The 17,281-nt window shown below is 38.7% G+C and overlaps 1 protein-coding gene across 4 annotated transcripts in view; it reads left to right on the top strand.

The window, feature by feature from the left end:
- Nucleotides 1-499: 499 nt before the first annotated feature.
- LOC140827946 (uncharacterized) overlaps nucleotides 500-17,281 on the top strand; it is a 28,391-nt gene continuing 11,609 nt past the window's right edge. For 2 of the 4 annotated variants that reach the window (XM_073190908.1, XM_073190907.1), the window contains exons 1-13: nucleotides 500-684; nucleotides 2,544-2,624; nucleotides 2,718-2,817; nucleotides 2,910-2,994; nucleotides 3,065-3,135; nucleotides 3,634-3,713; nucleotides 3,867-3,926; nucleotides 4,372-4,471; nucleotides 4,557-4,634; nucleotides 5,357-5,421; nucleotides 5,583-5,651; nucleotides 5,733-5,810; nucleotides 5,894-5,989. In XM_073190908.1, the coding sequence (XP_073047009.1) occupies nucleotides 640-684; nucleotides 2,544-2,624; nucleotides 2,718-2,817; nucleotides 2,910-2,994; nucleotides 3,065-3,135; nucleotides 3,634-3,713; nucleotides 3,867-3,926; nucleotides 4,372-4,471; nucleotides 4,557-4,634; nucleotides 5,357-5,421; nucleotides 5,583-5,651; nucleotides 5,733-5,810; nucleotides 5,894-5,989 (1,008 nt within the window). In that variant the 5' untranslated portion in view covers nucleotides 500-639. Of the gene's footprint in view, nucleotides 863-2,543; nucleotides 2,625-2,717; nucleotides 2,818-2,909; nucleotides 2,995-3,064; nucleotides 3,136-3,633; nucleotides 3,714-3,866; nucleotides 3,927-4,371; nucleotides 4,472-4,556; nucleotides 4,635-5,356; nucleotides 5,422-5,582; nucleotides 5,652-5,732; nucleotides 5,811-5,893; nucleotides 5,990-17,281 lie in introns of all 4 variants that reach the window. The other 2 variants (XM_073190909.1, XM_073190910.1) reach the window with 2 other exon arrangements.

Genomic DNA, 17,281 nt, shown 5'->3' with positions numbered 1-17,281 from the left:
TGAGTAGTTTTATGAAAATATTTAGTAGGAATTAATCCTTCCTGTATAAGATTTAAATCCGCACCACTGTTAATCATAGTAATGAAATTTTTCTTATAAGAATTATCAATTAATAAATTAATATTAGTATATCATTTTTGAGATATTATCATACTTAAAACAGATAAATATTTGTGATTAAGATCAAAAAATAAAATATCTTGAATATTTTCAAAACTTTCAAAATTAGAATATTATTATTTTCAATAGTTGAAGATATTTTAATTATGTAAGTCTTCACGTTTCGACAAAAGTTGATCTCATGTATTCTGTTAAATTATTTTAAAATATATTATATGAAAATGTTACGAATTTTTGTTTTTAAAAAAGAAAAACACTTCCCTGTCACCTTGCTCCCGCACATGAGCAGAGTGGCGCAGCCCGTGATTTATGGATTGAAGCATGGGTGAAAATGTAATTTGATGCGAAGACCCCTGTGTATCAAAGGCCAGGCGGGCTCAGAGAAATTTCATTAAAAAAAGTATGAAGCTCGACTTTTTTAACGTCATAGTTCGATAAACCCTAAATTGTAATTAAAAAAAATCCAGCAATTCAATTTTTGCTTTTTTGGCTGATTCCCGGGGGAAGCTATTTATTTCCATGGGCGCGCAAGAGAAATCGCCAAACGCCAGCAGTTCCATGCAGGTCAGGATATAGTTAAGGGAGGATCGTTGTATTGTTTGGAGGCGTTATTCAAAATTCCCCAAAGGACGACTAATTGTGAACCCTATCTGTTATACTTTAATGGGTTGAATTTTGCCCTGGAATTTATTTTTAATTTCGGCTCCAAGAGCAGAGGCCGATGCATTTTTCTAGCTTCCAAGTGCGTTTTAAGCTGCTCATTTAGCTAGTTCTTGTTTAAATGGAAAAACATCTAGTTTGCTTATGATAATATTTGATTGTTTACTGTTGATGGCACTTACCATTAGTTCTGTCGTTTGTGTACTCTGGTCTATAAATGCCCGAGGCTACCACTCCTATGAACAAATTATTTTCTTTTGTCTGATGGGTTTGAGAATGAATCCAGCAAGAACTTTGGCGTCCTCATGAAAAGTTATGCAGCATATAAAGGAATTAGAAGCTCTTGATAATAGGCTACTTGGTCTCAAGTCTCAACGCTACGCACCTATTGGGCTTTTGAAATGGGGACCTGATCGGTATTTTTGAGCTATAATAATTATTAGTTAATCACCAAAAACTAGTTGATATACTAGCATATTATGAAGTGTTGTTTATTCTAAGTAGCTGTATAATGAAATTATTGTGATGAAACAATTTGGTGAAGTAGAAAATTGATTGACAATTAGCCTAACATGGTTCATTGAGAATTGAATGGTTGTGCATAACTGTATGGTTTATGGCAATCATGCTAGGAAAAGGCAGTTGTAGGATAGCATGGCCTTGCATCATACTGAGAATACTGGTGATCGTGATTCATGTCTATAGTTTATAGATGATATTGAATTGTGAATTTTGTGAGAGTTCTCATCCTTCTGGTGCTGGCTAGCTGCTTCCTCTTTTATAGCAGCCTCATGTTATACCAGCCTCTGGAAAATAGTATTGTTGGGTTTTCTATCCCTGATTAACTACCACCTCTGCACATATTTACATACTAGGAAGAGTGATCTTCATTTATAAACCAGAGAAAGATGCAGCATGCACCTTTTGATATAGTCATATTTGAGGATCAAATAGCCATGTCTAGAATCATAGTTTGACTGTTCAGGAATTTACAGAAATTTCCTGGATATTTATCATTTTATTCAATCGAATTATTGCTATTGGTGTCAATTTTATGTCTCACCTCTGTCGATAGAGTTTCTTAGTTCTTCCATGGGTTTAATATAACTGCGAGGTCGGCTGAGGGAAATATTTTATTCTAACAGCTGGTGGACGCATGCTGGCTGTCTTGTTTCCTACACTCTTATGTAGTTACTAATATCCCACAAAGCGCATTGAGGCTAACCTTAGCTTCTAAAGATATACTAAGTTGAATCTTTTTAGTAAGGAGAGGGTCTTGGACGTAAGTCACACATTCGTCCACACATCTTGATGTGCCTAAAGGCACAAGGCCCATTTCTAGTTTAGTTTAAAGTTTTGTGTAGCTGAAAATAAATATAGCCATACTTCACTTGTGCATTAATGATTGTTTTGTTGTTGTTTAATGCTTTGTGGAGTCTATATTAAGTGTCATTAAAAAATTTATTCGCATGTTTAGATTCTAAATAAATAAAAAATTATTCCTCAGTGTGCTGTGCCTCAATAAGACATGACTCAGCTTGTGCCTTAGTGTTTGTTGTGCCCTTAACAACTTTGCATCCTTCCTTTGCATCCATGGAAGATGCAGTGTGTTGTACCATTTTTTCTATCCCGCGTTCATTGATTACGTATTTTTAATATAAACTTAAAAATTGCTTAATACATAGGTGTTTGCTACCCAATTAATATTTTCATACACAGAAATTTGTTCTCTCATACCTCACCTGTTTTTGTCATTCTTTCAGCGTGTTAAAGTATATCGCCTGAATGAGGATGGGAAATGGGATGATCAAGGAACTGGCCACGTCACTGTTGATTATCTGGAGGTTTGACATTTTTGTGGTTCCCTTTATTAACAGTCTCTTCTTAGCATAATAACATTCCGGTATGAGATTGAAATATTGTCACTTGTGTTCCAGAGGTCAGAAGATCTAGGACTGTTTGTTATTGATGAGGAGGACAGTGAAACATTACTTTTACATCGAATCAGCTCTGATGATATTTATCGTAAGCAAGAAGGTATCTTTTTGTTATAATTAGTTCCCTTTACAAAAAAATACTTATGCTTCTTCCAGTTTCTATTGATTATATTTGATCATATATACCTTCAGATACAATCATTTCATGGAGGGATCCTGAGTTTTCAACTGAATTGGCTCTAAGCTTCCAAGAGACTACCGGTTGCTCATATATATGGCTAGTATCAGATATATTTTATACCTATTATTGTTCTTCCATTCACTCGCTATTTAATTTCAATGTTTAGTTTACTTGTTTTTTTGTTCAGGGACCATCTATGTAGCGTACAAAGGAATATGCACTTTAGCTCACTTACTGGTATGCAATGTCGATTTCTTTGTTTGGTAATTTATTTTATGCCTTCTTTACTCTCTTTGCTTCCCAAACTTATGCCTTCGTACTAATCTAAGAGACAGAGTGGTATAATGAAAACCTGGTGTGTTTGAGAGGGCTGGGAAGAATATTAACATTTTTATTTTTCCTTGTGAATGATTTCAAGTGAGGCGGAACAACTATATATTGCACTCTGTATTATAATTCCTTTTTCAAATAATGGATCACTAACAACATCAATCTGATCAAAATGTGATCTTATTACACTCTTGAAGCTTATGTATAGGCTTTGAGACTCAATTTCCTTCTGACTAGATAGCTAATTAGCTATTATAGCATCACTTATAAGTATCTGTTTTTTATCATCTGGATTTGGTGGAATGGATTCAGCCTTTTCTTTGTGGAAAAGTCCGTTCAGTTTATAGCATATCCTGGCATAAAGATATAGATGTGATGGTCCATTTACGCTGAGCCATTTTTCAGATGAAACATACCACAACGCTGACAGCAAGTTGAGGGAGTTACCTTCAGTTGAGCTGTCCACTCTTCCTTTGATACTTAAGGTACCTTCCGTTCTCCACCATCTCCTTCCCCAAAATATATATATATATCATGATTCAGCAGTTGTTTAGTTTTCTCTGTGGCTCTTGTGACGTATGAAATGTACATATTTAAATGTACTTAAAGTTACTGCTACGTTTCTTTTCTCTTTGCAGACAGTGGTTGAGAGTGGCATTGCAGATCAGATTCATGTGGCCGAACTTATATTGCATGATGTAAGCACTCCTTGGCAATATGCCTTGGACATTGTGTTTGTATTGTTATTTGGTTCATTTCTTATATTTGTCTTGTTTTGCTCATGTTCTTTATCAAAGCAATCCTCAAGTAAACAGCTAGTTGCACAATCAAAAAGGTTGACGGGCGGAATCTTTGTTAGTGTATGACCTGGAGTTTGTTGTTTTAAATTATAGTTCACCCTTTGTAGGAATTTGTGGATAGTTTCCTAAAATGAGCTGATGAAATAAATTATTTGATCAAATGATTGATGATGTCGTTTCCCTCTTTCATTAATTTTTTGAAATCCATTTTCCGAGGATTCTCTAATTTCTTAATTCTTTTTCGCGTCATTTTATTTTCTGGCAATGCTAATTTATTTTTATTATTTGCTTGGCTCAAGTTATTAGTAAGTATTAATGGAACTGAATTTCATCTGTGATGCAGCAAGATTTTTTTCGGAAGCTGATGGACTTGTTTAGGATGTGTGAAGACCTGGAAAACATAGACGGTCTCCGCATGATTTTCAAGATTATCAGAGGAATCAGTAAATATCATTGCTACTGCACTTAGGCATGTTATTCCATGTTTGTGGATTAGTGTTTGTCTAACAATGCTTATGAACCTTGCAGTTCTATTGAACAGTCCTCAGATCTTTGAGAGAATATTTGGTGATGAGTTGATCATGGATATAATCGGCTGCTTTGAATGTATCTCCTTTCTCTCATCCCTCATACCCTCCTTCTCTCCAGTCCTTTTACTTTTTCTCAAATAGATATCTGAATTTCCCAAGGTTTTATTGAACTTGTCCTGTGGCCACTTTAGTCGAGATAGGTGGTTAAATCTTATCATTGTCCATCACATTTTTCTTGATATGTTTCTATGTTGTAAAATCTGTCTTAGGGCTAGTCGATTAGAGTGTTATTTAGATATCATCCCAGTCATATGACCTGTATCGCTCTTCCCATTGTAAATGACCACACAGACTTGTGTTCAATCTTACCGTTTCACAGTGTGGCGTCATGTGATGTTTTATTCTGTATATTGAAGTTTGTAGAGATTATGGGGTGCTGAATCCGTAAATATATATTTTTTTCACTTTGAAATTCCATGGATTATCGAATCTTTTCTGACAGCATTTTCTCATTTATTACATTCTCTAGTAGGCTTTTGAACCCTTTCCCTATGTTCAGCTTTATCTCCATACATTATCTAGTCATTTGTTCCAGCTTAATATGAACTGAAAGTGTCTCCAAAGAACTGGAACACGATGAATCACAAGTGCATGCCTACTCTATTGTGCTAGGATTGCATTAGGCATTACAATCTCGTGTTGTTAGTGCATTCTGGATGTTTGATTGTTAGCCTGGCTCTCTCTCTGGTTGCCACCTTTTTCTATGTTTAATTGAATTGCTTCAAATTGTCTGCACAGATGATCCGGAGGTACCTCATGTTCAACATCGCAAGTTTCTAAAAGAGCATGTGGCATTTAAAGAGGTATAATTTCACTTACTTCTCCAATCTGCCTTCCCTGCCCTACCACCATACCACATATAAGTGATAATGCAAATTCTGCTGACAAGGATGTTGCTAATTGGTGTTGGGAGTTGAAGTGGTCCCTTAATATTTACAATTCTACTCATGTGAGCTTGCTTCAGGTCATACCTATTAAAGATCCTGTAGTTCGTTCGAAAATACATCAAACTTACAGAGTTAGTTATCTGAAGGTATCCCTGTCAAATACAGATCCTATTTTCCATTTAGTCGCATTAATGAATTCCATTTACACCTTGAGTTGCCTCTTCCAGGATGTCGTTTGGCCCAGAGCACTGGATGAAGCCATTACTGTCAATTTTAATTCTATTATTCATTCAAATAATGCAATTGTAAGACTATTTTCAAATTTATTCTGCACTTCATATCTTGTTTCTTTTGTAAACCAATTTTATTTTGTTTGACTTTTTTGTAGGTTGTTTCTCTGTTAAAAGATGATAACACTTTCATTAAGGAATTGTTTTCAATGCTGAAGTCTTCTACTACAGAAGTGGAAACAAAAAAAACTTTGGTAAACATTGATACCGATTTGATCTTTACCACATGTTCCAAGATTTAGCGGTTGTACTCTCAAGTCTCAAACTCTAAACACAAAATTGTAGGTTCAAAAGCTCACTTTATTGAATGAATAATATTGTGGCTTTAATAAGCCTTACAAAGTAGAAATGTAAAACAAAGTGCAACAACGTTCACATAACCTAAATATGTGGTGAATCTGTTACAGGAATTCAAACCTAAACTACATCCCTATTAACCAGGGCAATATTAACAGAACCAACAACGGAAGTGTGACTAAGTCTAATTCACTTAGTCACCAAGACACCATCAATCTTAACATATCCTCCCTTGAAACTGACCTGCAATTTGCAGTCATTTTACCTCTGGTACTAAACAAACTCCAAGCAGCTCCCTTAATCTCATGAACACTTAAAGCTTCAAGGGCTCAGTCATAATGTCAGCACACTGATCTTTCGATCCACACTGCTCTAGTTTAAGAACTCCATCCTTTGATAAATCGCGAAGGAAATGGAATCTAACATCAATATGTTAACTCCTACCATGTATAACAGGGTTCTTCGATAACTTAATGGTCGAACTATTTTCACGAAAAATAACAGTGCACTTAGCTTCAGTGGTGCAGAGATTGACTACCGGTTGTTTATTTGAGGGCCATACTACTGAACCTGAGCTAAGCAAGAACACATTCCCTGACGTACTTTTCGGATCCTTTACATCTCCTGCATAGTCGCTATCTGAGTAGGCCACCAACATCTCTTCTCCACCTCACTTGTAAAATATTTCCAACCCATTAGTACCCTTTAAGTAACGAAGAACTCTCTTCGCTGCTTCTTGATGTAATTCGGTCGGCCTCTCCATGAACCTGCTGATAAATCTCAACACATATGCTAAGTCAGGTCGGGTGGCGGTCTAATACATGAGACTGCCCACATTTGTTTATAAGTAGTTGCATCGACACTGATACCATCTTCATATACAGCTGGATTTTTCACAGGATTGCAATGCTCCATGCCAAACCTCTCAAGCACTTCATTAGCATACTTCTTCTGGTTTATGAAAATTCCCTCACTGCCTTGCACCACTTCCTTACCGAGAAAGTATTCCATCCCCCCAAGATTAGACATATCGAACTCTTGTTTCATAGAGTCCTTTAACCTTTCGATCATTGTATCATCATTCCATGTAAAAATCAAATCATCAACGTACATACTCATTGCAAGAGGTTTCCCTGAGCCTTTGTAAATAAGGTATGTTCACTAAGACAACTCTTACAACCCTCTTTGGTGAAGTACAACTCAATCTTGCTGTACCAAGCTCGTGGAGCTTGTTTGAGTAAGTAAAGGGCCTTCTTGAGTCTATATACCTTGTCTTCTTCTCCCTTTACTTCATAACCCCGAGGTTGCTCATTGAATACTGCCTTATTCAATTCTCCGTGCAAGAATGCACTCTTCACATCGAGCTGGTACACACTCCAACTTTTGTAATCAGCAAGTTCTAGAATCATTCTGATGGTGTCCCAACGAGCTACTGGAGCGAATACCTCGGTGTAATCTATCCCTAACTACTGAGAATATCCCTTGGCCACGAGTCGAACTTTATATTTATCAACGTCCCCATTCTCGTTCAGTTTGGTCTTAAATATCCATTTAACTCCTATTCTTTTTGCTTCAAGCGGTAGTGTAGTTAATTCCCATGTTTGATTCTTTTCGATGGCTTCGATCTCTGAGTCCATAGCTTCTCTCCACGTCAAATTCTTGGTAACTTCTTCAAAGGACACGGGATCACTAATGGCAGTAAACATTACACAGTTATCATCCTCTTCTTCAGATAATCCTTCACCACTTATGTAATCTTCCATCCAATGTGGCTGCCTTCTTATCCTCCTTTGAACTGGACTTGGAGGATTTTCTTCTGCTGAAGCATTTGAAAATGAACCAGTAGCACCATCTTCAACTTGCTCTTCCTCTTCACGACCTCTTGCTCATCACCTTCATCTCCCCACTCAAGGACATCATACTGAGCAGCTTCAACTTTTGCACTCCAATCTCAATGCTTGTCCCCTCAAACATCTTATAGTCATCTTTACCGAAACATGACCATATATTCTATAGGCTTTAGATTCCTCACTCACGCCCAAGAAAACACACCAGAGACTTCTATCATCAAGCTCCTGCCTTTTGTTTTCGGGAATGTGCACATGTCCTACAACTGAACACTTTAAAATGATTCACTGAAGGTTTGAAGCCACACCATTCTTCCTCTGCTATCTTATCCTTTACTACAAGTGTAGGGCATCGGTTGAGACGGTGAACAATCCCGTTAACAGCTTCTGGCAAGAATTCTTTAGGAACTTGTTTCTCCGATAACATACACCGCATTTTGCTCTGACATGCCATTTGAGCTGCAAAATTCTTTGAAATCCAGTAAGGTGAACTCCCCACCTCGCTCAGTACGAAGGCAACATATAGCATTTCCAGTTTCTTTCTATACCAAACATTTGAATTTTGAACACACCAAAAGATTCTAACTAAACATTTAAGAAATAAGTCCATAACTTTCTGCTATAGTCATCGATGAAGGTGATTATTTACCTTTTATGACTGTTGGACTTGGATGTGATGGGGCTCAGTACGAAGGCAGCATATAGCATTTCCAGTTTCTTTCTATACCAAACATTTGAATTATGAACACACCAAAAGATTCTGACTAAACCTTTAAGAAATAAGTCCATAACTTTCTGCTATATTCATCGATGAAGGTGATTATTTACCTTTTATGACTGTTGGACTTGGATGTGATGGGGCTCAGTACGAAGGCAGCATATAGCATTTCCAGTTTCTTTCTATACCAAACATTTGAATTTTGAACACACCAAAAGATTTTGACTAAACCTTTAAGAAATAAGTCCATAACTTTCTGCTATATTCATCGATGAAGGTGATTATTTACCTTTTATGACTGTTGGACTTGGATGTGATGGGGCCGCATATGTCAGCATGTACAAGTTGCAATCTCTGATAAGCTCTCCACAAATTCTTCATTTGCCTGCCATACTGACAATGCATAATTTTGAGGAAGCATTGAGAGATGACACACCCCCTTCACCATCTTCTTGTAAGACAAGTTTCTCAATCCTTTGAAATTTAGATACCAAAATCTATGGTGGCACAAATCAGTTTGATCTTTAGAGGCGGTCTGAAAGCACGCGGGAGATGTTGCTTGAGCTTGTGTTTCCATTGTGGCAAGTAGAATAAACATTCTATTATCAGACATTTAAGTCTCCATGATCAACCCCTTTTTAGGATGATAAATCTTGCATACACCATAGCTAGATCGTTCTTGCCGTTGGCCAATACTAAGCAAATTGATAGTTATAAAGAGTCCTAGAGAAATAATTTTTCAAAATGCTCTGTCCTATGCTCGGTTCATGTTCCATCAGTAACTTTTCTTCTTCAATCAGTGTCCTCTATTCCTGATCATCATCGACCTCGTCTCCCCACTCCCCCCGGTGCCGTACGCCGGCCGTCAGTGGTCCTCTACCTTTTTGTCTTCTTTCGTTTTCATTTTCGTTTCTTCTCTCCTTTTGCCTCGTTTCTCCCCATCCGGTGATAGCGGCCGTCTCTAGAATACCTCTTCATTGGAGGTGTCTGACTTCTCTCTAGCCAACGGTCTTCTTTTCTCTCCGGTTTCCTAGTCTTTTGTTGAAAATTGCGCCTTTTGACCGCTCTTTGTATAGAGACCTCTTCTCTGTGTTTTGTTGCTTCTGGATCGCTGAACATTAGCACTATCGAGGGGATGTATGCCGTGAACAGTGCTATGTCATATCAACGAAGGTCGTTTCCCCTTTTTAAGCCAGTAGTTCGGGATGAAGAAGTGAAGATCGAACAAAAAGTGTTCACGCTGAGGATGGGCATTGAGGGCTCTTCGATACGGTGGTCTGAAAGAACTAGGAACGCGAGCTATGTGCTTCATCTAGATCGAGAAGAGGCACGCCAGATCAGTTTAAAATTTAAGGATTTCGTCAATTTTCCTTCTTTGTGCTTGGATTTTAATCGCTTTAGAGACAAAAATGTAGTATTTACCATTAAGAGATTTACAAACAAAGGATGTTGCTTCCTAGAGGTGTCTAAATTTAACAAACTAGGCAGAATACAAATCATTATTGTGCCTAGTGGTTACAATTCATGGGGTTGGAAAAGAATTTCCCACATCTTGGCAAATTTACTGGCAGGGAACTCTAAGAGGGGCCCAACCCATTCTAGATTGCAGCAACGCTCCAGGTAGAGGTAACTTTGTACATCAGAAGGATATACTAAACGAGATGGAGCTTCGTCGAGGGCTGAAGGTCATTGAGGTTAGTGGTAGGCAAAAGGTGGATCAGAAATGGCTGAAGCACTTATTGTTACCAAAGGAAGGGTTAACATTTCGTGGTAGCAGATACAACTTGCTCTTGGTAACTCTGTAAACATGAGTGTTGAACTATTTCCGTTTCAAGCTAATAAAGCCGTGTGGTGGCTTTCCAATATGTCAGAATTCTCCTATTTTTTAAAATCAAAGAGAGGATTCTTCAAGGGGTGTCTTTGGTCTTTGAGGAGTGGAGACCAGAAATTGACACGTCAGACATGGTTTATAATTGCTGCAGTAGCTGGATGAGGATCTTTGTCCTACCTTAGAACTTATGGTCGCATGATACTTTTAAAATTATCGGGGATCGTTGTGAGGGTTTGATGGACATTATAGCTGACACGTTATACTTTAGAGATCTTGGGGCATCTTAGATCTAGGTGAAAGAATGTAGGATGAAGATTCCGTTGGATGGGAGGACTACATAGATTCGAATTCAGGTTGATACTTTTGACACAACAGGCCATGAGTAATACGAACGACAATCATATGCTCAAGTCGTGGTTGATGGCAAGAGGACTTTGGCGTGTTGGGTAATTCAAACATTCGTAGAAAACAAAAAAGAGTCGCGGAATCTATCAGCTGCTCTGTCAAAGGGGCCAATGAATCGGACGCTATACGAGATCAAGTATTAAACACATAAGATAGGAGGAAAGGTTTTGGATCTAGCAATAGTGGGGAAATGGTGAAAGACGTGCAGGCTTATGCTATCCTTAAGAAGCACGACAACCTTTCATCAGAGAAAGACGTGACGTCGGCACCCCCATGGGGGGAAGGGTGACAACGATTTTAAAAAGAATTGTCCCTAAAGAAGTTAAAGAATTTAGAAGATCACCCATTCAATCCCTGATAAACCATGAGTCCGAAGAGCAAGCTGAAAGTATAGGTGCTGTAGGCACAAAGTCTTTACTGCCTACATATGGGAAAACTTACCGTAGAAGACAATTCAGGAGTATCAACGAGGGTTAAGTTGTCCCTGAAGATGGTGGTTTACCAAACTCAAGTTTATTGAATTATGAGGACATTAGAAAGTTGGGGGAGTTCAATTTGTATGACAGAGAAGAAACGGTTTTCATCGATACACAAGATGTGTGGGGACCCGGACGCTAATCATGATCTTAATCATCATTGGGACTAATTAATCAATTATAAAACAGGGTCTAAATTTTTTTTAAAATACAAAGCAGAAACGTAATGTAATTGACTCAAATTACATATTAAACATGAATATACAAATCTTGTGTTATCTACAAGAATTCAACTAGGTTCAACTATATATCAATGCTGAATCCTAAGTTGCTTCAAAGCCCGGATCTCCACGCTATCTATCTTCTCTCATCCTCTTCTTGACCCTGATCCAGCCCCACCTGTTGTCATGCACACATACAAAACAAGACAACAGCCGGATAACTCAGGTGAGAATTACATCCCAGTATAAACAATGTAAACATGCAATCATATAAAAACATATATAAAAGCATATATCAGTTATCATTAACATGTAGCAATTCAACAAACATGAATGATATAAAACTGTAAATCAACATGTCATATCAGACTCAACTCAACCGACGCGTCGTCTCAGACTCGACTCAACTCTATCCTAGGGATCCCGATGTCTGAATAATGATAAATATACCGAATCTCAGTCGCTAGGAATGGATCAATCCCTAAACGGTATCGATATAATTCATATATCCAGTGTCTGGGCGAATCAGCCACAGAATTGACGAATCAGTCAAGAATTAGGCGAATCAGCCAATAACCAGACGAATCAGCCTGTAATTAAGCGAATCAGCTTAAGTTTAGACGAATCAGTCAATAACCAGACGAATCAGCCGGTGACTAGGCGAATCAGCCTATGACTCAACGACTCAGTAGTCAATACATGCATTCAGTATCTAAGCAAATCAGTCGATGACTAGCGAATCAGCAGTCATTACATGCAGTAGCTATAAATCAATAGACTACAAATATCAATCTTATCATACATTTGCTATAAATCAATAGACTACAATCATAAGTCTCATCAATTGCAAATATCAATGCAATAAATGAAAGTATGTGATTTAGGGAAACTCGAGTCAAACCTCACTCGAGTTGTGCAATCCCAACTCAACATTAATTTATACCTTTCTTTCTGATACTCTGACTCTGTCGAAGTCTCGAACTCAAAACCTGTCAATATCAATCTGGCAATGACAATACCAAGGAGTATACTATCAATACCCGTTCAAATCAATACTGGATATAAACAGAATTCAATCAAATTTTGTTTCAATAACATAATGTCATAATCTCAATATATCCAGCGCTACCATATCAGTCAGATATCAATCCCAACATCTCGTACTCGATAACAATTCAATTCTTATATCAAATCGATTCCAAAACTATTCCGACAATCATCACAATTCCATAATCAGCCCGTTTCTTAATCTGACTTCGATTCTATGATGTCTACTATGTCAAGAACAACATATATGAGTTCCATTAAATTCTGACAATATCGTAATTTCAAAGCATGTCAAAACGTAGTAAAACTTACGTCCAGTTGTAGCCTACATCGATAGGAACTCAATACCGAAGTCGGATTCAAAATCAGACGGACGGATTTCTCGCAAAAGGCGTAAGGATTTTCTGTGCCAAAGCTTCGACCCCTTCTCTGAATTTTTGAGGAAATGAACGAGCAATTCTTACATATATATATCAAAATTGCATGCAAGAAACGTGTCTCATTTTCCATGCTGCACGTCACACCGTGGGTGCGCTCCATCTTGCACCGCGGGTGCGCTCATGCTTCGGCATTCTTATCCATTCTGAAATTGCACGACCGCGGGTGCGGTACATGTCGAGACCGCGGGTGCGGTCATGCACCGCGAGTGCGGTCCCTACTAACACCGCGGGTGCGGTGAGGCTTCGGCCTCCTCTTCACAATTTCATTAATATCGACCGCGGGTGCGGTCCTTCTTTAGCCGCAGGTGCGGTCTTGCTTCGCATGCACTCTTTCAAAATCTCATTTTATCAACTTAAAATCTTAAGCATTACTTTTCTCCGGCCAATCCGTTCGGTCTATAATCATTTCAATTGATGACTAAATCATTTCAGAGTAATCTCAAATTACTGTACTAACATCTCGGGCCTTACAAGATGAAGCTTGGGAGGATGGTTTCAATTCCTCTGAGTCTGATAGCGATGTCTCTTGTCAATCAGAGTCTTTAGCTCACACCCAGGAAGAGGTAGTGGATCTTAAGGGGCTGTTCTCATCATCTCGGGGACCTTTGCCTACTACTGGGTCACTTCAATCGGAAAATGCAAAACCTTTAATGGGATAGGTATTATCCTGTTTTCATTCATCATTTCTTAATCACTCATTCAAGCTTCATTCTATTCTCCCTGCGTCGTTCTGGGGTTGTCTAGTAGTTTTCCAGGAGGAAGGCAAATGAGGGTAAATGCTAAGACGGGTATAGAAGATTAATTTCCAAAGGGGCTGAGATGGAGATCAAGTCCTGTGCTGAGAGTATGATTCCGGGAGTGTATTCAGAGTATAAGTGTTGGGAAGTTGTCAAGAAATCAACCGGCATCTTAAGCAGAGAACTAAACAGATTGAAGTGCGGGATTAACTACGAGAAAGGCTCGACTTTGAAGGGTCCAAATGCGTTGATATGAAAATATGCTCTTGGAACATTAAGGATGGAGGGGCAACAAGAAGGCGGGAACTTGTTCGCATAGTTTTACGCAAGGAAAAAACTGGATATCGTGGTGCTTGTAGAAATCAAGAAACAAACGGTGGATAATCGATTCGTTGCAAGTTTGTGGAAATCCAGATTTGTTGATTGGGTAATCTTACCGGCATTAGGAAGATCTTGGGGTATTTTAGTGATGTGAGATCCTAGAGCAGTGGTGGTCGCTGATAATTTGACAGGGGAATTTTCGATCTAGATTGAGATTCGTGGGAAAGATGATATCAGATGGTGGTTCTCAGCTATTTACGGACCATGCAAGCCAAGAGATAGAAAACTCTTTTGTAACGAACTGGCGGGCTTGAAATCAATCTGCGGTGACAAGTGGTGCTTGGGAGGAGACTTTGATATGGTCAGAAACACGAGAGAAAAAATGAGTAGGTTTTCAAATACTACGAGCATGTCGTGTTTTGACAATTTGATCGGGGAATTAGGACTGCATGACCCGTCTTTATTGAACGTAAAGTACACGTGGTCTAACATCAAGGCTAATCCGATTTGCTGCTGTTTAGACAAAGACATGTTCTCAGGGGGATGGATGGGCATTTTCCCCACTTTCAGACAAATGGTGCGCTACCCAGAACTACTTTTGATCACTATCCAGCGTTGTTTGATACTACTAAGTTGAGTTGGGGTCCATCTCCTTTCAGATTTGACAATGCTTGGCTGTAATCAAGCATTTTGTTTTCTGTTATATCTTTTTATAATTATTCTTTTCCAACCTCTACTTCTAATTCATTCACATACTGTCACAACATTTGGATAGTACCTGGCCACTGAAGGTTCAGGTTTTTTCGTGGATTGTGGCTTTGGGGAAGTTCCAAACTTGCGATTCTGTGCAAAGAAGATGGCCGGCCTGTGTCTTATGCCCACAATGGTGTTGTTTGTGTCGCAGAAAAGAGAAAGTCAGGTTCATTTACTACTTCATCGTTCATTTTCATCCAACATTTGGCTAAATACATTAAAAGAGATGGATTTGGTCTGGGCGTTCCCGGAAAAAGCAAAAGATATGTTTATTATGGAGCCGAATTTGCAAACAGGGAGACAACATATCAGGTTCTGGTATATGATTGTTCATTGTATATTCTGGTCCATTTGGTTGGAAAGGAATACAAGAATTTTTGAAGAGAAGTCGGAGTCAGTCGACGAAGTCTGGGAAAAAATAAAATTCAGAGTTGCGAGTTAGTCGACGACAATGCCAGAATATAAACATCTTTGTATCTCAGATTTAGTTAGGGATTGTAAATTTGTATGGTCTTGATTAAGGCGTTGTACTTTTGGTTTAATTTACTTTTTACAGTGCGGATTTCTTATCCGCTTAATGTAATAGCTATTTACCAATCTATAAACTTTGTTTCCTATCAAAAAAAAAGTTTTGTACTGGTGGAACAATGGGGTTAGTAAGGGGATGGGAAGGGTATAAGTTTATGAAGAAACTCAAAGGAATAAAATTTGAGGTTTCCAAATGGAATATAAAGATCTTTGGAGACATGGGTGTTAAATACACAGGGTTGGTAAATAAAATTAAATAGTTGGGTGATTTAGAAGCATGGGGAAATTGGTCGGATTTTCTTAATGAGGAAAGAAGGGCGGCGAGGTGTGAACTTGAAGTTATATCGTTTAGAAGGTTCCAGATAGAAAGTCAAAAAGCAAAAGTGCGATGGTTGAGGGAAGGGAATTAGAATTCCAAATTTTTCCATGCCTTACTAAATAATCGAAAGAATAGGTCAATGATTGATAAGGTGGAACTGGAGGATGAGTCTGTGGTTACGGAGGAGAGCCAGATTGAAGTGACCATTATCGGATTTTCCACCTCTGTTTCAGATTTCCACGCTATTAACGAATCTATTTTCAATTTCATCGGTGTCGTGGACTTCCCGGTTAACTCCAACTTTGATTGGGTCCCTGGGATGTGCGATTCAGAATAGCTTTAAATGAGGTTGAAATTGTTGAGTTCAACATGTAGAAAAAGGTAGAGAAATTCTTCTATCTCTTTATTCCAACGTACAAGACTAAAATATATACACAGAAGAGGAAAACTGATCCCTTAAACATAGGATCTGCTGAAACAACCTTTTAGCTTAACGCTGATAAATAAACTCCTAATAAAACGCAACAGACTAACAGCATAGAACAAGTCTAAGGAGATAACAGAAGTACACGTGCATAATAAATTACAACTGAATAAATGACAAACTTCTACACTCCCCCTCAAGCTGGGTAGTAGATATCTAACATGCCCAGCTTGGAACATAGAGTGTCGAAGTGAGGTTGATGTAGAGCCTTTGTCAGTATGTCAGCCACTTGCATGCGAGTTGGGACATAGTTGATGGCAATGGTCTTGTTTTCAACTTTTTCGCTGATAAAGTGACGATCAACCTCCACGTGCTTAGTGCGATCATGGTGCACCGGGTTCTTTGCTATGCTAATGGCTGCCTGGTTATCACACATCAACTGAAAAGATCCAGTTGTCTCCATCTTCAATTCATCAAGCAGCCGCTTGATCCATATACCTTCACAAATTCCGTGAGCCATTGAGCGATATTCAGCCTCTGCACTGCTGCGAGCCACCACGGTTTGCTTTTTACTCCTCCACGTTACCAAGTTCCCCCACACCTGTGAACAGTATCCTGAGGTTGATCGGCGATCTGAGGCAGACCCAGCCCAATCTGCATCGGTGTACATAATGATATCACGGCTGGGAGACTTCTGAAATCTCAGCCCTTTTCCTGGAGTGGTCTTCAAGTACCTTAACACTCGGAGAGCCCCTTCCATGTGATCAACAGTAGGATTCCCCATAAACTGACTTAGAACACTCACTGCGAAGCCAATGTCCGGCCGAGTATGAGAGAGGTAGATTAAGCGCCCTATTAGTCTCTGATACCTTCTCTTGTCGGTTGGAGGACTTCCGGAACTATTTGTGAGCTTAACAGTTGGATCCATTGGAGTAGCTGCCGGCTTACATCCTAGCATTCCGGTCTCCTTTAGGAGATCAAGCACGTATTTTCTGTGAGACACTGAAATCCCTTGGCGAGACCTTGCGATTTCCATTCCCAAGAAGTATTTGAGAGTGCCAAGGTCTTTGATTTCGAATTCCCTTGAGAGGACTTGTTTCAGCCGAATTATTTCTGCCTCGC

Source organism: Primulina eburnea, chromosome 3, assembly GCF_022965805.1.
Source record: "Primulina eburnea isolate SZY01 chromosome 3, ASM2296580v1, whole genome shotgun sequence".
NCBI classification, from domain to species: Eukaryota; Viridiplantae; Streptophyta; class Magnoliopsida; order Lamiales; family Gesneriaceae; genus Primulina; species Primulina eburnea.
This window is presented reverse-complemented; position numbering and strand designations above follow the sequence as displayed.